General features: G+C 45.6%; 3 protein-coding genes across 7 annotated transcripts in view; 2 read left to right on the top strand and 1 right to left on the bottom strand.

Moving 5' to 3' along the window:
* Positions 1 to 1,211: 1,211 nt before the first annotated feature.
* Positions 1,212 to 4,149, top strand: kxd1 (KxDL motif containing 1). The gene is made up of 5 exons (XM_023810910.2): positions 1,212 to 1,370; positions 2,072 to 2,176; positions 2,552 to 2,704; positions 3,060 to 3,106; positions 3,195 to 4,149. Exons 2-5 carry the CDS (start codon positions 2,082 to 2,084, stop codon positions 3,434 to 3,436), a joined length of 537 nt encoding a protein of 178 aa, XP_023666678.1. The 5' UTR covers positions 1,212 to 1,370; positions 2,072 to 2,081; the 3' UTR covers positions 3,437 to 4,149.
* A 168-nt stretch (positions 4,150 to 4,317) lies between these two features.
* On the top strand, positions 4,318 to 14,416 carry ergic2 (ERGIC and golgi 2). The gene is made up of 14 exons (XM_023811017.2): positions 4,318 to 4,504; positions 5,195 to 5,343; positions 6,093 to 6,201; positions 6,497 to 6,543; positions 6,780 to 6,847; positions 7,352 to 7,392; positions 7,752 to 7,853; positions 8,151 to 8,246; positions 9,465 to 9,520; positions 10,137 to 10,235; positions 11,337 to 11,434; positions 11,796 to 11,958; positions 12,567 to 12,646; positions 13,753 to 14,416. Exons 2-14 carry the CDS (start codon positions 5,238 to 5,240, stop codon positions 13,816 to 13,818), a joined length of 1,131 nt encoding a protein of 376 aa, XP_023666785.1. The 5' UTR covers positions 4,318 to 4,504; positions 5,195 to 5,237; the 3' UTR covers positions 13,819 to 14,416.
* A 1,802-nt stretch (positions 14,417 to 16,218) lies between these two features.
* Positions 16,219 to 25,445, bottom strand: part of LOC111843395 (fatty acyl-CoA reductase 1-like) — a 43,883-nt gene continuing 34,656 nt past the window's right edge. For all 5 annotated transcript variants that reach the window (XM_023810946.2, XM_023810947.2, XM_023810948.2 and 2 more), the window contains exons 8-12: positions 25,064 to 25,131; positions 20,733 to 20,904; positions 20,482 to 20,611; positions 20,139 to 20,266; positions 16,219 to 20,009 (exon numbers count right to left, since the gene is read on the bottom strand). In XM_023810946.2, the coding sequence (XP_023666714.1) occupies positions 19,847 to 20,009; positions 20,139 to 20,266; positions 20,482 to 20,611; positions 20,733 to 20,904; positions 25,064 to 25,131 (661 nt within the window). In that variant the 3' untranslated portion in view covers positions 16,219 to 19,846. The remainder of the gene's footprint in view (positions 20,010 to 20,138; positions 20,267 to 20,481; positions 20,612 to 20,732; positions 20,905 to 25,063; positions 25,132 to 25,445) is intronic.

Below are 25,445 nucleotides of genomic sequence, written 5' to 3'. Positions count from 1 at the left end.
ACCACTACCCATAGATGACTGACGTGATCCAACCCAAAGGTCAAACAGATCTCGATAACAGTTCTGCGTGCTCAATTGCCAAGCAATAGGAAGATGTGTGTTTGAATTTGGAACTATGTAAAAGAATATTTAAAACAGTGAGATCCATAAGTAAAATTAGTTACAATTGGCTAAATACGGCACCACAATGGATTTAAAATGAAGCAGGATATGATTGAAGCATACCTGTAGATTTTCAGCCTTAATTCAAAGGGTTTATCAAAAATATCATGAGGTATTTAGGAGTTACTGCCATTTTTAAACATAACCCCCCCATTTTCAGGGGTTCAGAAGCATTTGCATAAACTAACATAAATATAAACATTTTTAATATTTGGTTGCATAGCCGGATTTACCAGGGGTACTATTTGCACATATTATATTCATTAAAATTTCATTATATATATATGTACCTTATACCGTGCTTTGCAGCCCCAGGGGGAAAAACCTAGAGTCATCTAGGCTCAGTTGAAACTCAATAGCTACTTGAAGTCTGGAACCCATGACAACCAAATTCTCGGTTTCATCCTCAGTGAGTCTTCAGTTGCATATAAACAAAGTTATATTCTGCAGAGTGTAAAAGAGCCTTTTTCATTACAGTCTAAGGCAGAATGGAATTAACATTGATATTGTCACTCATTTACAAAACTGTCCGTATTTGTGTTAAACATATGAATCTTTCCTGTTATCCAGTAACATTTTAACTTCATAATTTTTGTACAGAATTTTTGCTGACAGGATGGTAAATAATACCAAGATTTTGCACAAAACCTCACCTCCAAAAATAACACAAAATATGCCAAAGTCAATGTTGCTATTAAATTATTATTTTAAGAAATTAATGCGTATTTTTAATGTCTATTATCTCTGTTTCATTGATAAAGAAAACACGAATATGTAATTTGATCCATTTCTTGTAAATATTTGACTCATTTTAGAGAAAATATGAGTAGGTAAATCTTAGGGACATAAAACGACCGATATAATAACTTACTCTAAAACTAAGGTTTTTATTTTTCTATTTTATTTTATAAAATGCTCTTTTTCAGATGTCGTTCCATTAGGTTTATGTTCAGTGTCGGCTTTTTCCTCCCTGAGAAATCCTGCTCAGCTGCCGGCCGCTAGGTGTCGTTGCTCATAATGGGCGTGTGCACAGAGAGTCCCGGCGGCGCAGGGGCGTCCCTCCCCCGACGGGAAGTCTCCATACACGGAAGTGCAGCTTCTGTGATGACAGAAACGGGGCCCGATGGCCGTCTAAACAGCCAGGCGGCTCGTTAAACACGGCTGCTTGGTGCCGGGATCCACGGTTCTTCCGAAGCGGCTCTTTCCCTGTAAGTGACGCCGGCGGCGGCGACTCCGGCTCCGCATCAGTCCTTGCAGTGTTGAGGTTGTTGTTTCACTTGCTCAATCCGCATGGATCATCGGTATATCTGTCTCTGTTGATGTTTACGAAGCATCTCCAGTTTGTCCATTGCTGGCAGATGCGTAATAATTTTTATATCGGAGGAAGATGCGACAGCCGTGGATGCGGTTGTAATGTTTTTGCATCAAAATCTGCCGTTATATGTGCTACAGAAGGGTTTACTTGTTAAATGCATGTGAACCGAACAGGAATAGCAGGAGACTGAGGGGCGCTTCTGCACGAAGCTGATACGTAGCGGTGTTTCACTGCTGAAAGCAGCAGGGTGCAGGGTTAGGGTTAAGAAGGGGAACATCATCGCTACCTGACAGACACGGTTTCTTCACACCTAATTAGCCCGCATTATTCAAAGAAAAATGTTTATTGATGGGATTTTAAGTTAAGATCAACTTCAAAGGTCTTTGTTGTCATCAGAGTATGATAGTGTCCTGTAGTAAAAAAACGGATCATACAATTTAACTAACAGTTTACACCATAGGGCGGTTGCGTAAGGGCTACCTTTGCATTCTTATACTAACGAGAGACTGGTGCGATCTTCACTAAGGACTGTTTGTGCTGCAGTCTTATCGCAGTTATAGCGCACGGTTATGCAGGATGTGCTCACGGTTACAGCCTCTGCACCATGGAGCCGACTGCGTCAGGGATCTTCTGTGACCGCATGCTGAGCATGGTCAACTCCGAGGACGTGAACGCCATCATCCAAGCGCAGCGGCACATGTGAGTAAGTCAGGGCGAGGCGCTGATGCGCTGAACTTGGTGCCGATTTGGACCAGGCACGTGCTCCCTGTTTTGGGCAAATACTTTTTATGTATATATGTACTGGTGCAGTGATGTCTTGCTGTTAAACCATATAATTACATATATGCACTTCTCTGACTGACACAATTTTCTGACAATTATATACAAATATGTATGAGATGGTTGTTCAATATATATCTGCATATACCCAGCACTACACCTCTGACTGTATGTGTGTCCTATCTATCCTTTAATGTAGTGATGAACAATGTCAGTTTCTAACTGGAAGTGTAGCTCTGCGAAAAACTGATGGCTTCTCGTTGACCCACATGTTTGGATTTCTGCGTTTGCCAGGCTGGACCGCTTTGAGAAGACCAACGAGATGCTCCTCAACTTCAATGGCCTGTCCAACGTGCGGCTTCAGCAGATGAACGAGCATTTCCTGCACCACACGCGCACGCTGGTGGAGATGAAGAAGGACCTGGACAGCATCTTTAGGAGAATTAGGTGCGTTAGGAACAGGATTGACAGCTACTGTTTTAGTCTAACAATACAAAAAGTTTTTGTCCTCAGTACCTCTGTCACAGTGCTCACGTTTTGTTTAATGAGCAAGACATCAAGACTTGTTCTTTTTTGTGTTATGAAGTCATTTTTATTGTCATAATATTAGAGAACTACAGTGGAAAGGGCTACATATCAGCCAGCATTACAGTGGCATGTTTCAGTCTGTATTTGTCTTTGTTCTGATATTTTCGTGAGAATTTAAACATTTTTATGTGCAATGTATGAATACATAAATGTAAAAAGCAATTAAATTTCAGACACTAAAATTTGACCTTTGTCTTTATCGCGTGACCTTTAGGGCACTAAAGGGCAAGATTGCAAAGCAGTACCCTGAAGCCTTCAGCAGTAAGTCAGCCTTGTAAATATGAATGTGAATCCTGGGGTTTTTTCTCCCAGTTTTGTCTTCACTGGCCGTCTCAATCACCACACACAGATGTCCATGAGTTGCCCATCCTTGAGGATGACGACGAAGAGTTCGACCCCGTCCCCCCCAGCACTGCCACCACCGTCACTCTCACCTCTGAGCAGAGCACCGAGTCATGTGACACCAGCCCTGACATCATCTCCCCGACTATCAGCCACTGCTGCTCTGAGGACTCCACCCAGGAACAGCTGGACACGCCCACGTCAGACGGTCTGGGCGGAGCCGTCTTGCGGGATGAGGGTCCGGACTAGGAGGGATGAGGAAGGACTCAGCAGCCGCATGGGAATGAAAACACTCTTTGCAGCCAAGATATCCACAAGAGGCTTTCTTTGGACATTCTGTGTGCTGAAACCCTGTCATCTGGTGAAAGAGGGCGAACGCAGACATGCATTTCTGCTCACACGCCGCCCGATTATTATAAAGACAAAATACTTGAATTCTTGTGTGTGAATTTTATGCTCTTAAGGGTTGGCAGAAACTGTTCTGCTGTCTCAGACCCAGTGTCATTTAAAAAAAAAAAAAAAACATTTCCACCAGTATGAGATGAAAGGAATTGGAGCTGAGTAAATATGCAATAATTTACATATGGGGAGATGTATTTTTCAAGTTTAACTGATGCCACTCTAGGGCCCGTGTCTGCGTAAAGGCTTAATTTGATTGGCCTCAGCAATGATTTGTTTCCTCTGCTTGATCCACTTTATGGAATGTTCTTATATAAGACCCCAAAGAGGGCTCTAATTTAGCAGTCCATGCTAACAAATATGTAAACTGACCTTAGTGTTTTTTTCCAGTGTTCATTGTGGGATATATCTCAAAAGTGCTGAAATGTTACAGTTTATTCAGAGGTACGTTTTTGTAAGTCTGCTTTATTGATGTTGTGTCTTAAAAGATGTAATAATTTTAACTGCTGAATATTGTATGCATTAATTAGACTATAAAGTGAATAAAGTATAATTTAATAACTTTTCTTGAATAGGCGGTTCTAATTTCTAGATCGCGCAATACAAGATAATATCAACTAGAGCATTACTGCATATGTTATGGGGAAAATCCAGATGATATAACAGCCCTACCGCTAGAGGGCGCTGTGGAAATCGGAGGCCTGCCACTTTAGCTTACATGATACAAATATTCTATGGTAAAGGGTAGTTGAAAGGTTATGTCGCTGTATACTGACGGCTGGCTATTGTGAACATCCGCCCAAAAGGGGTGTTAGGGCTGTACATTTAGGTGCTTTGCCCGTGGGACTGTTCGAATTCGCCTTTTGAGTAATGCAGTGATACGCTCGGCACCTTGGATTTTGGTCGCATGACACACAGGTAAGACTGCGCGAGGAAGTCTTTAGCTGGCCGGCTAACGTTGCCTAAGCGTGCTTGTCAGACGGCGTCGTGTCTTTGGTTAATATGCCAAAACGTTGGCTGTATCCTGCCTGCTGGTTCGGTTGTGACCTGATCGGACGGGGCTGCAGTGAGCGCTTCTTTAGCGGTGTATCACGCTTGACTAGTCGGGTCTTTAGCTTCCTCTACAGTGAACGTGACGTGGACCGCTAGGCGCCAGAGAGGCGTCGGTTCCGCCGAGCGGTTCGCTGATCAGCCCCTGATAAACTGGCTCTTGTAACTTCACGCATAACTTCCCGGTTTACTCGTTTAACGTTACCATGAGGGCGTTTTAATACCCTAAGCATAAGATCAAAATAAAACACCGTAATCAAGTGTTCAGCCATGAAGAAATGTTCATTCTATTATTATGTCTTTCTGTCTTTTTAAATGTGCACTACTTTTATAAGTGATTCCTTTTCTCTTATTTAAATTGAAATAATTTAATCCCATTTACGTATGGTTTAGTGGCAGTTCATAGCGTTGTTTGAAGTGCCTTTAGTGGTTATACTAGTTCTTAGATTTTACTATTTAGATTTTTTTGCGCGTGTGTCTTGCACTAATTAGTCTGGGAACTCGATATTTGTAAAAGCTTCAGTGGTGTGTTGTAAGGCAGCCCGGTGCCCTTTGTAGGCTGTATATATGAGGTCGGAGGAAGTGGACAGTTCCCCCAAAAATGAGGCGACTGAACAGAAAGAAGGCTTTCAGTCTGGTGAAGGAACTGGATGCCTTCCCCAAGGTCCCAGAGAGCTACGTGGAATCCACAGCCAGCGGGGGGACAGGTGAGTTCTCACATCTCAGTGTCTGGGCTGAAGGGCACTTCGCTCTTCCCTGTTTATGATTTTTATAGTGGAAGCAAAGAGCACTTTGGACAACCCCAGGATGCCAAATAAGGCTGTAACTCAAAGGGAGAGTCATGAGATTTATTCTCTAACCGGGTTCTTACTGTCCATTGGGGTTGCATAATTTTGGGAATTTTCAAGGTTGGAAACATTCCATAAAAATTAACAGGAATATATGGGAATTAATGGGAATAAACTGGAAATTTAGCTTATAGGCTTAGCCTATATGTAACTTATATTGCTTATAAGTAACATTCTGTGTTGTATTATTCAAACAATCTGCTTTCTTTGCCATATTTGACAGCTTAACTTTCCATGGAAAGTTCCTGGAAAGTTTCCAGACATTTTCCACTCCTTTGCAACCCTATTGACTATACACTTACAGTTAACTTGCTGTATTTCTGTCATAATTTTTCTTTAAGCAATATATTAGGGGTGTTGAAATCTTCATAAACTTGTGCCGTTTGCCTTCCCAGCCAGATCCAGGCCCACTAATAGTGACTGAGACAGTGACTTACTGTTGATTTCACATATTGTAATGGACATATTGTATCTGTCTCACAATCACTGGTGACATGATTAAGTCATTGGTTTTATTTTTTCTGTCCTGAGGTTTCAGTGCAGTGTAATCTAGCAGAGATGAGATTACTTGTGTTTTTTTAATTATTGTTTTTCTTTCCCCCCGGCAGTGTCTCTAATCGCCTTCACAGCCATGGCTCTACTGGCCTTCTTTGAGTTCTTTGTGTATCGGGACACCTGGATGAAGTATGACTACGAGGTGGACAAGGACTTCTCTAGGTATGCCGTTCCTCTGCTCTCACACGACTGCTGAGTTTTTTATGTTCTTAAGTCTTTATGTAGTGATCAAAAACACCACAGTAGGATTCTGTGCAGCAGTAGTTGTAGTGCCTGTTTTCATGGGATTTGGTTCCATCATGGAATTCAAGGGGGAAAATGCTCATCACAGTTTTGTCTTTAATCGGATTATAATTTACATCTTCAGAGACAATATACAGAATTCATCTCATGAGTGTCTCAGCTTAGCCCTTGTTTTCAAAGTGGTAACTGTCTTCCCTTTTTTTTTTTTTTACAGCAAATTAAGAATAAATATTGATATTACAGTTGCTATGCGATGCCAGCGTAAGTGTTTAATTTTTTAATGTATTTCTGTACTGTCTGGATTGAGTCTTGAGGTCAATTCTTAAAGTCTTTTAAATAAGCAAAGTGATTTTGGGTGCATTTGCTTGTCATTGTACAGAAAGGCATATTTTCCACCTAGAGATGTGTTAAAAGACCCTTTTGCACATGGAATTACTGTGTTTGCATGGATGTATTGATGTTTTGTCTTGACTGAGCTGCCGTTCTTTTTGATTCAGATGTTGGGGCAGATGTGCTGGATTTAGCAGAGACCATGGTGGCATCAGATGGCCTTCAGTACGAGCCGGTGAGCGTTCTGTAAATCTTATGCTGAGTAGCTGATGTACAGTCTTTGCATTCAGCCTAAAGGCTCACTTATAGTAGAATCTACACTGTGGGCATGGCGTTCGTCTGGAGTAGCTGCGTACACTACGCTATCGCCTACATCAGAGGTGTCAAACTCCAGTCCTGGGGGGCCAGAGCCCTGTGTAGCTTAGTTCTTTCTCGGTTCCACCATAAATGATTCAGCTCAAGAGCTGTGTGGTAATTAGCACAAGGAGGTGAATCAGGTGTGTTAAATGAGGGGAAACCCAAAAATATGGACCTCCATGACTGGAGTTTGACGCCCCTGGCCTACATCGTAGCCTGATGCACATCCCCCCAGACATGTCACTACAGGTGTGGGGCTATACTGTGGGGTATATGGTGATGTCATACACGGTACTATAAATCAGTCACTAACGAAGTCGTTAGCCTATGAGTGACGTGCATGTATTTTATGTATAACATGCGCATGTGTTTGTGTTATCAGGTTATCTTCGAGCTCTCGCCTCAGCAGAGACTCTGGCACAGGTAAGGCATCATATTCTGCGCTACGTTTTTGTTCCCGTTGCTGCACTGTATCCTCGCTGCACTGTATCTTCGCTGCACTGTATCCTCACTGCCCAGCTGGTCGTCCCCACGGCTCGCCGTTTGTTTACTTTTCATGCCGCATGCTACTCTTGGGACGTTTTCGTTTTTTGCCTCTAATTGGGTCACTCGCTGAACCTTCCAGAACACGGATCCTCCCGGTTATTAGGCTTTCGCTGCAGCGCTGCTGAGCCCTGGGGGGAGGGGCCAGGGAGGGGGGGGGGGTATACTTTCAGGCTGTAATTGAAATCCACAAGCATGTGTTTGCTGTCTCCTCCCTCCCTCCTTCTCTCCCGCCACAGGACTCTGCTGCTGATACAGAGCAGGCTGAGGGAGGAGCACTCGCTTCAGGATGTCCTGTTCAAGAGCGTCTTGAAGGGATCCCCTACTGCCCTGCCCCCTCGGTTTGTCTGAGATCCCTTCACGTTTGGGGTTTTGAACCGTATCAAGACTAGAGGACTGAGAGGAGTCATGTGGAGTAACTGAGTAACTGATTTTATATGCATTTGCCCCCCCCCCCCCTCATGTGGAGAATCTCCCCTATCTCACAATGTGCTCATGTGTCGTCTTATGTATTTAAGTTAAGGTCTGTTTTGGTGAGGGAGCCAAAATAGGTCATCATCTGAAAGGAAAGGAGAAGGATGTGGGCACTGCTCAGATGGGCTTTGAGGCCTGATCTCCATCTTATTCCCCCCACCCAGGGAGGACAGCCCCGATCAGCCGTTCAATGCGTGCAGGATACACGGGCATGTCTACGTCAACAAAGTGGCGGGAAACTTCCACATCACCGTGGGGAAGTACGTTCTCCGCCTTGAATTCTGATGCGTCTCAGTTCATGTGCTCATTGACATCTCAGGTCAGGTTTTGCTACTTGAAACAAACCCTGGAATGACCTTTCTTTCCATATCTGCTGCTCTTTGACACTATAGTTCTCCTGCCCAATGTGCCTTTTCACATATACAGACATGTATACAGAACCTCACACAATTAAACCGCATGTATTTTTCCAAACTGTTTTACAAATATAATTACTACCCCCGATATGAACAGTTCAGGCCCCTTAAAGGATCTAGCTGTTGACCTCTAAGTTTCTGAATCTGCTGATGTTCATCTTAGAGCCCTTTTCCATTGCACCAGATACCATACATTTGATACTTTAGAAAAGTACCGAAAGTACAGTTCTTCAGGGTGTTGGTTTTCCAATGGCATAAAAACTGTAATTGGTGCTGAATTACATTACAACGCGAGTATTTAATGCTTTATAGATAGTTTTTAAATAGTTTTTTATTTCTTGTCATGCAATCCAGATCATCTTCTGGTTTTTCCGACCAGATCACAATTAAAGCTTGGGACTTTGCATTTGTCCACACATACAATATTATTACTTTTTTTTTTTTTTTTACTTTTTACTTAGTTTATCATTGTTTTCTGAGTTTGTAAGTTTTTTCAAGAAAGTGATTGTATTGTGTTTCAGAGGCAGGCTATTTGCATAACCAGTCAACAGTGAATGAACACATTTGCAAGAACCACCCCAACGTACTGAGGTGTTTTTGGTACCGGAACATTTGGTACTGGTACTTGACTGGAAATTAGTGGAAAAGGGAAAATACCAAAAGTATGCTACCTAGTGTGGTGGAAAAGCTCCCTTAAATAAAAGTGATATGGTAACTACTGCCCTGCAGGGGGAGACATAGTCCCAACAACATTCTGTTATGGTGTCCATATTCCTCTGACTGACATGGGGTAGTATGCAGGTGAGGAACAATGCTATGGTCTCAGCGAGCAATATCTTAGACAGGCTCTAGACAAAACCGCATGCCGTGATGATTGGTAGGTGTCGTGTAGGTTAAGGGGCTGGGCTCTGATCCAGGTTTTAGAGCAGGGAGAGGTGTTTAACATGAGTAACCTCAGTCGAGGGGCTGTCCCAGCGTGATCGCGGTGAGATAGAGATTCAGATCGCTGGCATGGCTGTGCTTCATTGGTGCTCGGTGATGTAACTCCTCTCTGTCTTCCAGAGCCATACCACACCCCCGCGGACACGCTCATCTAGCAGCTCTGGTTAGTCATGAAAGTAAGTCTGCTGTCCTGTTGTGAAGGGTCCCCCTGGGATTCTTCACAACCTTCCACTACTAGCTGTTATTTCCTGCAGTTCAGCACCTCCATTTGTCCAGTTTTACATAGAGAATCATCATAGCTGTTGGGAAATGTTGCGGTTCTCCGTGACTTTGCAGTGTGAGAGCTTGTCCACATGGTGGCGCCCTCTACTCTTAGGTCACAGATCACATTTCTTAGAACTGAATAATGATGGTTGTGTAGCTACGTAACAAATGTGTCTCTTAATCCTGAAATCTGCTGCCTGGCATTTTAAAGATCAGATATGCTGTGTAGGTGTTTCTTAGTGAAGATTTCAGGCCTGGTGTTTGTTACCCCTGTAAGGCAGTCATAAGAATTTTCTGCCTACAGATCACCAGCCTCTGAGGTGCCAGAAATTCCCGTTCTGTAACTGACCCCAGATCAGCTGTCTTCTGTCAGCGGTCTCTGTAGTTTCCCCAGATGATAATGATGATGACTTCATCTTGAGTGTGGTACCAAAGAACACAGGCTGCTGGCATCTCAGCCTCTGCGGGAGCTCTGAATTTGTCGCATAATTATGCAAAATGTCTGACCTTTGACCTTTGGCCCCACAGCATACAACTTCTCCCACCGAATAGATCACTTGTCTTTTGGAGAAGAAATCCCAGGCATCATAAATCCGCTGGACGGCACAGAAAAAGTTTGCTCTGATCGTAAGTGTGACGTTGCCTTAATGTTTTACGAACAGCCATATGATGACCAGAAATTCATGCAGACCTGGTGGTCTTTATCTAGGGACTGGCTCCCTCTGCTGGTTCTATCAGGCACCTGCCATTCATTTAAGTCACACGCTGTTGCCTGCAGAAGCCCCTCGGCTGTCAGCGCCCTGCCACAAACCCTCTGCGTTTAGCTGTGTGTGTCGCTAACAGGGAACAGCGTTACAGGCAGAGCCCAGCGAGGCAGTCCGTAATTGGGCAGAGAGCCCTGTTCCCTGGGGCTGCCAGTGACAGTCCCGCTAATCCCGCTAATAGTGTCCTCAGTTGGGCATCTCTCATCCTGAGATGCAGGATTCATGACTCAGGACAGGTTCCATATGGCTGCCGTTCTTTAAGCCAGGGGTCGCCAACGCCGGTCCTGGAGAGCTACTATCCAGCAAGTTTTCTATCCTACCTGACTTCTGATGAGCCACACCTGCTCCTGGTATTTACCTGAGAACAGGTGTGGCTCATTGGAAACCCAGTTCAATTTACTGCGGGTGCAGCTGCACCCCCTACTGGTCAAATAAAAATATAACATGAAGTTATATTTCAAAATGTGGTGTTAATATCAAGCATACAACTTCTCACATTTGAATAGATCACCAGTCTTTTGGATAACAAATCCCAGTCAGATTTATACTTGCGGCAATCACTTGCCCACTGGGGGAGATAGAGTTCAAATTCTGGTGCTGATTTGGGGGGCACGGTTATACGACTGCTGATCAGAGATGGAGGGGAGTGCAGGGCCTGTCCTGCAGTGTCCTACAGCTGTGTCTCTATAACTAGAATTCATCTCACTTATTTGCCCGTGGTGGATCTCTTGGATTTTTTCCGTGCCAAGTGTGTGAATTTGCATGATGTTACCCTCCTAGTGTCCTTTTGATGCAAATGAAAGCAGGCATCCAGATGCGAGTGCAGCCAGTGTTTTTGTTGCACTTCCTGCCACGTGTATCGTGGCACAGTGCCCGGCTTGCTGCGCGTTTGTGCCCGCAGTGCTGTTTGGGGTGCGTACTGCAGTCTCCTTCCTGACTGGCCGGCCTCTCACTTCTCTTACAGACAACCAGATGTTCCAGTACTTCATCACGATAGTGCCCACCAAGCTCTACACCTATAAGATCACTGCAGACACGCACCAGTACTCCGTCACAGAGCGGGTAGGATTTGTCTGTGTGCGTCTGCATATGACACCGATCAAGGCTTTGCTCGGGATTCATCTGAGCTTTACCAGATCTTCGGCAGAACGTTCCCAGTGCTTTACCACAGCTGTGTCACATTCATAAAACCTGCTCATATTTCACTCTTTTCTTTGTTACATGCACACTTTGCATCCCTAATGAAAAGAAAGACGTATGTTGTATCCAAAAACGGGAATAACATTAGAATTGAATGCTTGAATAGTAGACCACTGGGGGAGCTCCTTAGCCAATCAGCAGTGGTATGCAGGATCACATGTCTTAGAGGCGTGACCCATCCTCCTCATTGATCCCTGTTCCTGTCCTCGCCTCCGCACTGCAGGAGCGCGTGATCAACCACGCAGCCGGCAGTCACGGCGTCTCTGGGATCTTCATGAAGTACGACCTCAGCTCGCTGATGGTCACAGTGACAGAGCAGCACATGCCCTTCTGGCAGTTCCTGGTGCGGCTGTGTGGCATCGTGGGAGGCATCTTCTCCACCACAGGTACGTGGCTGGACCGGGCTGGATTGGGCCTGGTACTTCCCTCAGTGCCAGTGTGCACTAAGCGGCCCTCTCCATTCGAACAAGTGGTGTAAATTGCAAGGTTTGCCACAATACTACTCAATTTTGCCTGGCAGCGTTTCAGTATCGGGTGATATTTTGAAATGTTACTGTGATTCAGTAATAAATGATCATTTTTTTTCGATATTGTGAAACATAGGCTATTTTTAATGGAATTTATTTCAATTCAAAAAGACAGCAATAAATGTTTTAATCTTTCATTTTGACAACAGAATATGTTGAAAAAACTATTCATGTCTTAAATGTCTGCACAAGAAACATCTTGTATTTACTTTTAACAACAAAAACAATTTCTGTACATGTATAACCTCTGAAAATTCTGATTTATTTTTTTTTGATATTTTGATATGAATCGATATGTTAGTTGATAAAATTGCATTGTGGTTTTCACAATCATTTATCGAATAGAATCAATCAGTTGTTACAGCCATAATTCTAACACTTCATGTAATCATGTTAAATATCAGAGGATGCAAACTTGTGCACAGCGCCCCCTAGCTGATGTGTCCGCCCTGTGCTGTCCCGCTTAGGAATGCTCCACGGCTTTGTGGGCTTCACCGTCGACGTCGTCTGCTGCCGCTTGAAGCTGGGAGTTTACAGGTCTAAGCAGGTACCGTCCCGCACTGGTGTGTAATGATCGCGGCTTCATCCCCATCGCCCATAGCGGCCATCCACCTCAACACCATCTAGGAACTTTGCTGATTCACAGTTCCGCACCTGACAACCCCTCAGATGTGCTCAGTTGGAACGAAACCGGCCTTTGTGATGTTCTTTTAATGAATATGTGTCTAGGTTAGACCCCATGTGTTGTTAAATGTGTGATATCGGCTAACTTCCCCTCCTCCAGTTCCCCATCTGTTTTGATAACACCTTGCTGTCAGGGACATTGCAGCCTCCCCCAACCCCCCTCCCTCCACCCATGAACACCCAGTCTTGCATTTATTTAAAAGATGCTTTTGTACATTACAAACATGGAACACTCTGCAGCCAACTAGGCGTTAGAGCAGTTAGGCTGAGCTTCCAACCAGAGACCCAGATACAACTGTAAGCAGTATTGCAGCAGGAGATACACAACAGCTTTTAACAAAGCAAGATCCTAATGAGAGTTACTATTCAGGCAGACAATGTGCAAGACAAAGAGCATTTTCACTGTTGAAAGTTGCATGTCCTGTTGTTGTTGTAAGATGCTGTTCAAAAGTTTTAGGCAAAGAAAACGATGATGGTGTAAAACTATGACTTTTGTCTGTCTGTGTTTGCTTAGCGATTTTCAAAACCCCTTCTAATCCAGCATTTGTAGGATTTGCAGTGACCATTCAATACATCCATGTATTTTTTTGACTGAACCACTGGCATGCAGTGTTTAGCTAATCAATACCTCATCAAGTTATTTAACTAATTAGGTTAATTAAGAGAGCTGGTGGTAAACTGTGGAATAGCTGGGGTACCCCTGCTGTTCTAGCCATCCAAGATCCATCCATCCATTATCTATACCACTTTATCCATCTGGGTCACGGGGCCATCCAAGGTGAAACTTTTTTTTTCAAGAACAGATTAACGTCTTGTTAGGTTTTATTATTTGACTGTTAATTTGAATACGTTCTAATGAAAGTGTGTGGTTGTTACCCTTACTTCCCAGATCAGGAACCTTAAACATTTTTTGTCTTCCTAAGACCTTGGCATAGTACTGTACAGGTTTTTCTTCTTGCCATTTTCCAGGTCCACCTCCTGGATGGCCAGCTGAATAACCATGAGCCCTTGCTGACAGAGAACCACACTCACTAGCAGGACAGTGCCGTCCCCTTTGGCCCCTTTCCCTGAGAGAGGCGCCCCCTGCAGGCCGTGTCGCCAGGCAGCAGCACACCATGCCCCGGAAGTGCTTTTTAATCCCACTGGCAGTCGTTTTGTACGCTTTCCTATAAACTGTTTGGGGACAGACAGCTGGGGTAGGTCCTGCTCACAAGGCATCCATCCACCCACTCGTCCTACATGAGTTGGTTTTTTTTTTTTGTGAACAGGTTTACATGTTATCCTTTATAACGGTCGCTGTTAAATTTGGTGTATGAGCCAATTTTTTTGGTATTTCTATTGGCTAAATTCAAAACAAGAACATTTAATCGTGCTCCTTTTCCTAATGGATTTCCCAGACCAGTCCTCTCTGTAACCAGTGGTACTCAAACTCTGGATTCTTAGTAGCCGTTTCAAATACAGTTACTGCTGTATACACTTTCCTTTTTTTTTTTAACCCTTGTCTCCTCCTCTTTCCCCCCAGATTGCTGGGTGAATTACAATTTGTGTATTATGAGAGCTGGGATTGTGTGTGCGTGTATGTGTCAGAGTTTAATTTAAAATAAATGTGCAGTAAACCTGCAATGAAGGAGCATTTCATGTTCACATGATGTAATCATGGTCTTCAGACTGTTCCAAGCCTCTGCTTGGTTCGAGTTGGTCTCATGGTATTTTGTTGTCTCTCTACGTGCTTTTCAATGCCACGTTTTCAGTCGCCTGTCAGTCGGCCTGTGCTGATTCACTTCTTTCGAGGTGCCTGTCTGGAATACATGCGAGTCTGTTTCCTAAAACTGCCGAACAAAGGTCTGGTTCCAGTGGCCTGTTTAGCTCTGAATCTCATTCTGTCACTGGCTGTTTACGTGTTTGTTCCTTCCGTCTCCTTGGTTTATCGTTAATCACATTTTTAAAAGTATCCATTGTGGCTTTTTAACTGGATGTCAGGAACGACGGTGATTTTCTCCAAGTTGGGAGGGGGGAATTACCCCAGTCATGTCTCTGCACCCTGAGGCGAACTCGAGATTTATATGGTCCTTATGTTGAAATGTGGCTACACTTTTTATTGTTTTAACTTTAACAAGTGTAATTGTTTTCATTGCCTACTGTTTCAAGTGACCAAAATCAATAGGAAGTGGAATACTGTTCCGAAAAGGCCTCCGGATCAGCTGTGGTTCACGTCTCCAAATTAAACAAAGTTGTTCTTACTGGAATTGAAATGTTCTCGATATACCACCCCCCCCCCCAGTGAATTTTTTTTAACTGGAACTATTTAGACACCTTATCACCAGTCCAGTCAACTGGGTGCCACATTCGCCTTTGGAGATCATCTTCATGTAAATGTGCGAAATGCTCTTGACGCATTAACGTCTGAAAATGTGGTTCCTGGTGAAGTTGCAGGGCTGCACATAGTGAAGCCTGTGGCCATCTGATGTTTTTGTGTGTCAAGACTATTGACGTTTCCAGCCCCTGTTGACATGGAGAATGCACTGCCTTTTTATTTACCGTGCATGTGCGGGGGTTATGCCCCCCCATTAAACGTCACTTTCTTAAACAGCTGAATTTGTATTTTAATTGAACTGTCACTATTTAGCAGGGTCAGCCAGTGCCTGGAACAATAGAAGGTAGGGGCCTTGCTTAAGGGCCCTATGGTAAAATCACTCTGTTATCCCAGGATTTGAACCAGTGACCTTCTGCTCACAGGCACAGGGTCCTAACCTGCTGAGCTACACTCAAACCTGTTTTATAAAGTTTTAGTATTTGAATTTGAAGATTCAGTGATCATTGTTGACACACCACAGCGCACAAAAACAAAATGTGTTCTCTGCATTTAACCCACACGTGACATTGTGACATAGCAGAGGGCAGCTAATTCAGCACCCAGGGAGCAGTACCTTGCTTAAGGTACCACAGTGGTGCCTTGCTGGTCAGGGATGACGAACCAGCAATCTCTCAATTACATGTGCGCTTCCCTAACCATTAAGCCACCACTGCCTAAGTACATGCCCAATTAACTTAAGACTCGTCTTTTTTAGTGGATGTCATCAGGTTTTCTGTTTACAGCTCATAATGATATGAGGAAATTCCTATTTTGGGTATTTACAGGGTTCCACAAATTTGTGATAGCAAAAAATGATGCTTTATGAACCATTTTTTGAGCCCACTAGATGATGCTGTCTATTCAAATAATGGCTCAAAGTGTGGCCCAAAGTAAACAAAGAGCACCATCTAGTGGGGTCAGAAAATACTGCAAATGGTTCATGAGGCGTTGTTTTTGGCCATCACTACTGCACTTTCTATTTTAAAATTCCATAGTTTTCCCAGACTGTACTCAGGGATGCCACTGGCTGAAACTAGATGCCCTTCTTGTAAACTGAAGAAAACTTAAAGAGTAAAGACGCATTACATTTTACTTGTTTTAATTTTTTAAAAATGACAATTTTAAATGTAGTCGCTTTTATTTTCCGTGACAGGTTACGAGAGATGATACACTTGATAAAACCACACAACATACCAAACGAATACTTTTACAATATGACATTCACCCTCTAGAAAAGGGCATTCCTGGTGCACAAAAATATACCATTTTACAGTTTGAAAGATGGCTTTGAAACGGCTTAGCTATGCTGACTGTACACATGGGGTGCCTGATCTCAGAGCACACGCGTGTGCAAATGCGAGGAAGCCGTGTGGTATCGTGGGGGGTCCCTTCTGCAGGGCGTACATGTCACGTGTACTAAAAGTGACAATGGAAAGTGCATGCAAGGATGTTATACTCTTAATCTAGAATGAAGGATGACCACCGCTGCTTCCCAAAACATCTCCTTTGCAAAACTATTTCATACAGTTGCAGCAGAACACACCCATGACGCCACTGGAGTCCAGTGGCTTAATGCAGAGGGTACCACCACCTACTGACCGTGAACAGAGTGGACCGACTTCCCGTTTAAGCTCACCGGGGCAGTACAGGTCTTGGCTTACTTTGTAAGGGGTCTAGGCAGCCCCAGACCCCCCCTTTAAGACAATAAGGTGATTCTCTGGAGTGCTTCATGTTGTATATCTGGAATGCTGTGATTTACAGAGGAGTTTGGGTCTGGCTCTGTGTGCTTTCCTAGTAAATAGCAGATCACTAACCCCTAATGTGCCACCTAAGGATGTTTACTGCTGGCTGCTGCTGTCACTGGAAGTTAGATCCAGGTCAGTATGGAATAATACCTTTGCACTGAACTACACCTGAGTGACAGTGCAGTTCTTAATGGCTAAAGGCAGTGTATAGGACTTTCTCCTCTCCACTATGGAAGCTTTTCTGAACTGTGGCCATAACAGCTTCAAAAGGAAAGTGGGCATCACACGTACCCTTAGTGAAATTTGGCCCTGTGCAACTCGTTTTGTTAGCACCCATGCTGCGCGTGGGGGGTGGGGGGGGGGGGGACTGTGGCCTTGCTGCCTGCCAGACCAGCATGCCGGACTTGAGAAAAGCCAGGGGCGCTGCAGTCATCAGCCATGGATGCATCCCGTGCATGGTGGGGGAGAAGCATAGCTGTGCTCATCTGAGCATTCACAAAAAAAAGGGACAGACTCCCCCTAGTGGCCACCAGGTTGCAGGATTTCATTTTAAACTCAGTTCAATCTCAAATTTACATAAATATCAAATTACAACGGGACCAGAACTTGCATACCAAAGGCCACCAGGGGCAGAGTCTGACAGAGCATAATCCTGTGTGGGATGGAGAAAAACACAAACTGGTGTTTATGCATGTAAATCAGCAGAGTATAATAACCCTGCCTTTGGGGTGAACTAGATATTAAGCAGGATTATGGACAATGGGAGCCTGATGAGCCTGTGGTGATGCCTGGTGGACAGAAGAGGATATGACTTCTGGCTTCTAAAACAATTTCTTTTTCATGGATGCACTGCATGTAGGTAGTGATGGCCAAGTGAAGCTTCATGAACCAACTGCTGTATTTTTTGACACCACTAGATGGTACTCTATTCAAAAAAGGGCTCAATTCATGCCCCAAAGCAAACCAAGAGCACCATCTAGTGGGGCCAAAAAATACACGAAATGGTTCGAGAAGCTTTTGGCCATCACTCCTTGTAGGATCTCAAGCAGTCCAAACACTTACAGAACAATAAACACTGACAAGGTGAAGGGACCACAGGAATGGCCATATACAATGTAGGAAAATCAGTCAGGCGGTTGGGTTCAAATGAGGACATTTTCCCCATAGCAGCTGAAGAGATGGGGGTAGATGATGCGTGTTCAGGCCAGCTGTCGCTTAGGGGATGGGAGGAGCATGACTTGTACACAGATCTTTTTTTGACGCTTCAGTTTATTAACATTTTTTCCAAGCACAGGAACAGAGGGGCAGAATGAGTGATGACATCTGACAGCTGCACGATGACAAGCAGCAACGGGCAAGGACAGAGCAGGGGTACAGCAGAAGATGCCACTACGGCGACGGATCGGACAGAACGCACACAAAACTTAACAATCACATGACAATCTGTTGTCCAAGACATCTCCAGGTGTTCAGAGCACATCAGATGCTACATTGTGCCATATGATACGAGGACGCGGGGCGGGGGAGGGGATGCAAAAACAATGCACCAACATGGGGGACTGTTAGGACCAATCTGATCACAGCCCTGCCAGTGTTGCAGTTGCCATAGTAACCCACTGCTAGGGACAAATGCATTTGCCTTCATTTCTCTCAGTAAGGTCAAAACCGCTTGGTTCGCCCAGGAAGGCAGTGATGCAGTCATATAGCTCTCTTTAAATCATTTCCCCTTGTGAAAATGAGGTGGTCAGATGTTTACAGAGAGACTGGCGATTACCTACAGAGGACAGAAGTCTTCAGGAAGGGCTAACTAGGATAAGCATACGCTTTTCCGCTGGGTAGTCTACACGCTAACTTTAAATATGTACACGTCCATTTATATCCAGATTTGTGTGATTATTATATATATATATATCTATATATATAATAATATATTTTACACTGTCCCCACAACAAATCTTGCGTTTGCTGCAATAATACAAAGTTGAAAAAGTAGTAACCTTAATTTCATTATAAACTGCTGTACAAACAGGCAGTGTGGATTAACACTTACAGGACCCATCAGAGCTTGCACACCCCGTTTGACAAAATGCTTGCCGACGGCGACCAAAGCTCATTTGCACTCCACCATGAGGCGGCTGGGTCCTCAGCCAGAGCGAACGGGGCGGACACGGTCCCTAACTGTAACCACTTTTGTTCCTAGTGACGAGTAACTGCAGACACGGTCCCTAACTGTAACCACTTTTGTTCCTAGTGACGAGTAACTGCAGACACGGTCCCTAACTGTAACCGCTTCTGTTCCTAGTGACTGCAGACACAGTCCCTAACTGTAACCGCTTCTGTTCCTAGTGACGAGTGACTGCAGACACAGTCCCTAACTGTAACCGCTTCTGTTCCTAGTGACGAGTGACTGCAGACACCTGACATTAACAGCCTTTAAATTCAGTCACAGTTCTTCAGAAGAAGCGGCATCGTCACGTCATAGGATGTTGTAGAGAGACACCGTTTCAAGGCATTGGATCTGGGATTCAGGATGGGGACAATGAACAGACGCCGAAACTGATTGGGGGCTGGGAGAGAGGAGCATACATACAATGGGATTATAGTTGCATATATAATTTATCCCTTACGATAAAACCATTGTGCAAGGGAGGAACGGGAATCGAACATTGTGAAAGACTTTGAAGTGCAACAATTACAAATGGCTGCTTATGGGGGAGGGGAACAGCCAGATGAAGCCATGTAATGGCCAACGTAACACAAAATTCTTGAACCCCCACCGCCAATTCCTAGCCCACATCCCTCCAGCAAGATCCCTGACACAATCAGACAGGTCTTCAGGACCAACCGACTGGGTGGGACTGCAACCATGTGATAGCTGTGCGTTTCATTCAGGATGGGGGGTGTGGCTGGCGCAGGGTGGGGGGGGGTAGGGGACTTGGTGGCGCGAGGTGAACCAATTGCCTCTTCAATTGGTCAGGGTGCTGGAGGCCTTAAAGTAGGACAGGAACTTGAAGCAAAGGCTCACCACGAAGTACCAGATGTTGCGGGCCATCTGAGAACGCGCAATAAACACGCGCCAGATGAAGATCAGCAAGAGGGTGTTGAAGGTGTAGCGGATGTTCCTCAGCCTGCAGAAGGTCAGAAGAGAGAGAGAGTGGTCAAGAAGCCAAGCCGCACTTATACATGGGGTTCAGCTCCGTCTGACAGAGCAGCAGCTCCATCTACGACTGAGAAGCCGTGGGGGTGGGGGGGCTCACTTTCTCAGGTGCTGCCTGGCTGCTGGGATGTCCGACATGTCCTCGTTCAGCACGTACTTCTTGGTGCCAATGCAATAGTTCTCGATGTACTCAGGCCAGTTCAGCTGGCGGACATCAAAGTTGAACATCTAAGGAACAAGATCGGTCGTAGTCCAACAATGTAAGTGCAGTGTGATTGCTCAGAGCACAATCTGCGCGCCAATCGTTTAGAAATGCAGAGGTATGCAGAACAAGCACATCTGTTCATTTGTTACATCGAGCTCATTGCATACAGCAGTCATTTGGGGTTGAAGTCATCAACTTTGTGACATACTGCACAGCATTATGGGATGTGAGGACCCACCTTCCTGTCCTCTGGGGACAGCTGGGCCATCAGCATGCTCACGTTGTCAGAGTTCCACTCCCAGTCCTGGCTACTGAAGTACTCCAGCAGACCAATGGCCTTGTGCAGCCTGTTGAAGATCCGCATCATCCTAGAGAGGAAGAATCCAGAAGCATTATGGATCAGCAGCCACAATCAGAGCACCCCCTAGTGGAGTGTTCTTCACACTGCCTGCCGCATGTTTAAGCACTGAGATGGAAGTGGTTCCTTACTGAGGCTTCTGCCCAGACAGGCGCAGGTAGAGGTCGTAGAGCAGGGCAGGGAACTTGTGGCTGACCAGGATCCAGTACTGGTTGATCAGATAATTGGAAGTGATGTTGGCGTTGGGTCTCCGGAAGGCCTGCTCCAGCGGGTTCCTCTTGAAGGTGGACATCACATGGTGCTCTGTCAAAGAGGTTGACGTCGTTTAGATGAACGTTAAAACAGGATGTGGCAGAAGTGATTATAGAAAATAGCGATTCAGTGAAATAACATCGTGCAAGTTTCTGGTTTGAATGCACTGCAGTCCATCTGGTCTGATATAGCAGAAACTTTAGTGCCAGAATCACATGACTACCAGAAGCAGGGGCCATAGGACGTCTGTGCACCAATCACATTCAGGATGTGGATCTACAAATAGAAACACACTTCATGGCCTTTGATAGTTCACATTGTTATACAACTATTTCCATTACTTCACGTTGCAAAAAATAAAAAAATCTGCATTTCCGGCCAGATCCCTGATCCCAGCTCCCTGCTTCTACTCCTGTTTCTGTTATTGGAGCGATCTGTCGATGTCCCAACCAGTAAAGGAAAACAGCAAGTACCATTGTTCCCTTCATGGAGTTTCACCAGCCCAGATGTACCAAGAAGCCCCAGCAGCGCTGCAGAGGCCCCGCACACCCTTGCAGGACCCTGGGCCTGATCTAGATGAAGATGTCTGCACAGCTCGAGCCCCCGGCTGTCTGCCCGCCTAACCTCCCCAGAAACGGCACTTCCCACCCCCAACAGGCTGTCACACGCCAACCACTAACGCTAACTCACCGCAGTCTTTCAGGAAGGGCGTGACGCTAAAGAGTGACACATTTATTTCAAGTGAATCAAGCCAATTTCTTAACCGCTTCGCCCATGTGCTACTCCTTCGAACAGGAGCTGGGATTTGGCAGATTTGCTGTTAACATAATTCTTAACAGAAGGCCAGACAAGGGTCACGTGCCCACGGATAAGCTGTGCACGAGCGGAGCTGTGATCGGGACATGGCTGGGTCTGGCACACGCAGGGGAAGTGCTCTGGGGTAATGCTGCCTTGTCTCCATTCCCCTCCTGCTTGGCTTCTCTTATTGGGGCAATCCATCAATGTCCCAACCAGTAAAGGAAAACAGCATCTCTGCAAGGAGAGGGGGGGATTCTGTTGTTTTCTCCTGGACCTCCTCAAAGGGGGCAATGAGAAGATGACCACAGAAGCACCCTGAAGAAAAACAATGGCCAGTATGGGATTCATCTCCCCCCTTCAAGGCTGATTGCATCAGGCTTCCACCAGAATGGCACATTAAGAGCCTGGATTGAAACTGTTCCTCCCCCAGCAAAGTATCTCTAGAATCACCTGCACTTTGGAGAAGAAAAATAAAATAAAAATCCAACTAGTTGAGATTAATAACTGACTCCACAAAGGCATGTTCTCACGCACTGCTTCTCATAGTTTCCTCGGCCGCAACAGCTGCAGAAAACACTTGCTTCTTGTGCGAGAGTGCAGATCTAACAGAAATCCCAAGTTAAGTGTTTCAGCAAAGATTTCTGTTCAGCCTTCAGTTGCGGGAGATAAAATTAGCCCAACGCAAGCATTGCGCAGAATAAAATACCTTCTCCACAAATCTCAGGAGGACTTAATTACATGAAACTCAAACAATAATACAATTTCAATAAGAGATAACGGAGCAGATTACAGGCTAACCCCGACCATGTTGCTCCATAACCAAGCCCCAGTCAAACTACTTGGGAGCCGTACTGAGCTCTCTTCTGGTCTGAACTGTACGCTTATCAGAATAATGATTTTCCATCTAACCAAGGATCATTACTAAAAAAGGGACATTAATTCTGGTTCTCCAAGCAACAGAACCACAGGGATCTACCAAGTTCTTAGCTGCAGTGCCAGGTTTGCGCAGGTTTAGTGCCAGGTTTGCGCCGAATCAACAGCTGCATTTGAAAGTCAGACAATGATGTAAACAGGATGCCCTCCCACTGCAGGGTTTAAACAATGTTGGACAGACACTCGGATTCGTTTAAATTCCCTTTTAAGGACACGACTGAGCAGCCTGGGTGTGAGTATGCAGAGAGACACATTAATGACATCATCAAAAGACACAACACATATCGGAAACGGGCACCGACGTCTGTGGATCCTCACTCCGCTGTGGGGCGGGACGGGAGGTGCCAGGGGGGCCAGCCTTCGCTACCCGTCGATTCCCTGCCTTCCTCCTGTGCCTGGACAAGTACCAGCTTTTCAACTGGGATTTTCTTGCCTTGATCAACAGTCAGGTCTAATTACGAATGCGAGACTGGGCCGTGATTGTCGACGAAGAAAGAAAAAAAAAAAAGGCCACTGGAGATTCGATTATATGTTCTGACAAGCCGCAGGCGTCTGCACTAGCTGCAGGTGTCTGCATTAGCTGCAGCATGGCCACGCAGAAGCAGACCGGTAACCCCAGAAGACACAGGTCTCTGCACGGAGGGATCGGCGGGGGCCACGGGGGGGGAGCTGAATTTCCGCTCCGGAACGCTCTGCCAAGATTCAGAGAAAAATCAGGCCGAGATCTGTCCGCAGATTCCCATGAGCAAAACAAAACGGCGATCAGCTTGTCAACACTGGCCTGCTCCTCTTGTGTTACAAGGAGAGAACCGCTGCCGTTCCCGGCACCCTGGAAGCATGACAAGGGGGGGATACGGTGACAGTGCAGATTGCCGTGTCCTCCGGTACCTGTCAGAGATATCGCAGATCCAATAACAGGCATTTGCCAAATAGTGCACGGGGAAGGGGGGGGGAGGGGTTCCCCCATTACAGCTCTGATGGGCTCTAATCCAAGTGAGAAGTGGCAGACAGACATGCCACCACCATGATGTCAGCACAGAAGGCTAAGAGGAGTATCACATGACCTTAGCAGACCTGAAACCCAAAGTCAGTTGCCATGGTGATACCCATTGTAATTCTAGCACAGGAACCTGCTCTGCTCAGGGCACCGGAACGGACTGGGGTCAGGAAGCTGACAGACTCCTATGGTTTACTGTTGGAGACCAAAACATATTGATCAGCTTGGTCTGGATCTATAAATGAAAATTTATACTGATATTGAGAAAAAGTTTTTTATGGAACGATCGGATAGGAGACCTTAGATAACTGCCCCGGTAAGTGTAGGACTAACAAAAAAAAAAAAGAAGTAATTCAATACTGTTTTTACAGATATTATAGTAAGAAGTTAAACATCAAAATGCCTCGGGAAGTGAATTAGTGAATGTATGACAGCTTAACTACCAAGTGCAAGGAGATTCATTCAGAAACTAACAGGACTGTTAAAGAGTCCCAGCAAGCTGACAGCCTGCTATCCAGGCCCAGCCTCCCAGCCCCATCCCTGCGGATGGACATCCTGGAGGAAATCTCCTGGCACGACTGTCTGCCACACCCATCTCCTAACCCAGTGTTTCCCAATCCGGTCCTCTGGGACACACAGACAGTCCAGGTTTTTGCTCCCTCCCAGCTCCCGGTTGGCAAAATACAAAAATGTGGACCGTCTGGCAGGGATGTCGGAAGGAGCAAAAACACGGACAGAGGGGGGTAGGTCCCCCGAGGACCGGACTTTGAAACACTGTCCTAACCGGAATTGTCGGTTGTGTATCATTTCACCATCCCAACAGCCGGACCCATCTCCAAAAGGAGGGGTGGGGGCCTGTGGCCTCACTATCCAATCGCAGCTGGCACGCCACCCAACGGGGTACACAGTCAATCAACACGGAAGCATCCGCATTCCTACCCTTCATCTGTACAGCCATTTGCTCACTGACGCAGGCCCCCATTCCCCTCCAGACGGAGCACGGTGATACGTCTCGATCACACAGCTCCGTGAAGTCACTCTCTGTGCCCACACTCACCGGCTGGGGACTGAGCGGTTTGAGGCTTTAGTTCAGGTGTACGGGGCTCCAATCACAAGGGATTTACCTTTATTTTATTCATTTCATCAATATGTTTGGAAAAATACAAAAGTCCGCCAAGTCCAACGGATCCTGAACTGCCAGCTCCCCCCCACCCTGGTCACAGCACTTAGCAATGTAGGTAGACTCATAGCGCACCAGCAGGGGGCGCACAATCACCACCCAGATTGCGTAAATTAACTTGCAACGTGCAAACATCAGCACCTTGCCGTATTCATCGCTTAGAAATAAAATGCTTAAAATTCCCGGGGTAACAACACAGTGCGACCCCCCTCCCCTTGAAAGTGGACATCACATGGTGCAGTTCTCACTGGAGCCCACCCCCACCAGTGCTGCCGTGGCGACCCAGCATCTCACACACTCACCAATCTCTCCCCAGTGGAAGGGGTTGATACCACCCGTTGTGCAGTTGTACACCAGTGCAGATTTTGGTCTGAACAAGAAAAGGGGTGGGGAAGAAGAAAGAAGTCAGATTGAAGATACCTCCGCTTCAGGCTAAGAAGATGGATGTTCTTCAGAATGTGCTTCATGGGCCTACATTTTAATAAAAGACACTTGTTAGTGTTATTGAGGCCAGACCTCCTGAGGAGAGCAGAAATATGACTGAGGCGCAGACCACGACTCTGTCTGTAGCATTTATGGGGCACGCTGTCAGGAATGGCTGCGAATGTAGCAGGGGCGATTCCAGGATTTATTAAGGCGGGGGCCAGAAAGGGCATATTTCAGAGGGGCCAAGCTTATTTGCCA

Source organism: Paramormyrops kingsleyae, chromosome 3 (assembly GCF_048594095.1).
Source record: "Paramormyrops kingsleyae isolate MSU_618 chromosome 3, PKINGS_0.4, whole genome shotgun sequence".
Lineage (NCBI taxonomy): Eukaryota > Metazoa > Chordata > Actinopteri > Osteoglossiformes > Mormyridae > Paramormyrops > Paramormyrops kingsleyae.
This window is presented reverse-complemented; position numbering and strand designations above follow the sequence as displayed.

Excerpts from the sequence above, each read along its gene's own strand:
- kxd1 (XM_023810910.2), top strand. The coding sequence starts at position 2,082 with ATGGAGCCGACTGCGTCAGGGATCTTCTGTGACCGCATGCTGAGCATG. Across the intron at positions 2,705-3,059 it reads AGCATCTTTAGGAGAATTAG|GGCACTAAAGGGCAAGATTG; the intron begins GTGCGTTAGGAA and ends CGTGACCTTTAG. Across the intron at positions 3,107-3,194 it reads GTACCCTGAAGCCTTCAGCA|ATGTCCATGAGTTGCCCATC; the intron begins GTAAGTCAGCCT and ends CACCACACACAG.
- ergic2 (XM_023811017.2), top strand. The coding sequence starts at position 5,238 with ATGAGGCGACTGAACAGAAAGAAGGCTTTCAGTCTGGTGAAGGAACTG. Across the intron at positions 9,521-10,136 it reads AGCTCTGGTTAGTCATGAAA|CATACAACTTCTCCCACCGA; the intron begins GTAAGTCTGCTG and ends TTGGCCCCACAG. Across the intron at positions 10,236-11,336 it reads AGAAAAAGTTTGCTCTGATC|ACAACCAGATGTTCCAGTAC; the intron begins GTAAGTGTGACG and ends CTTCTCTTACAG.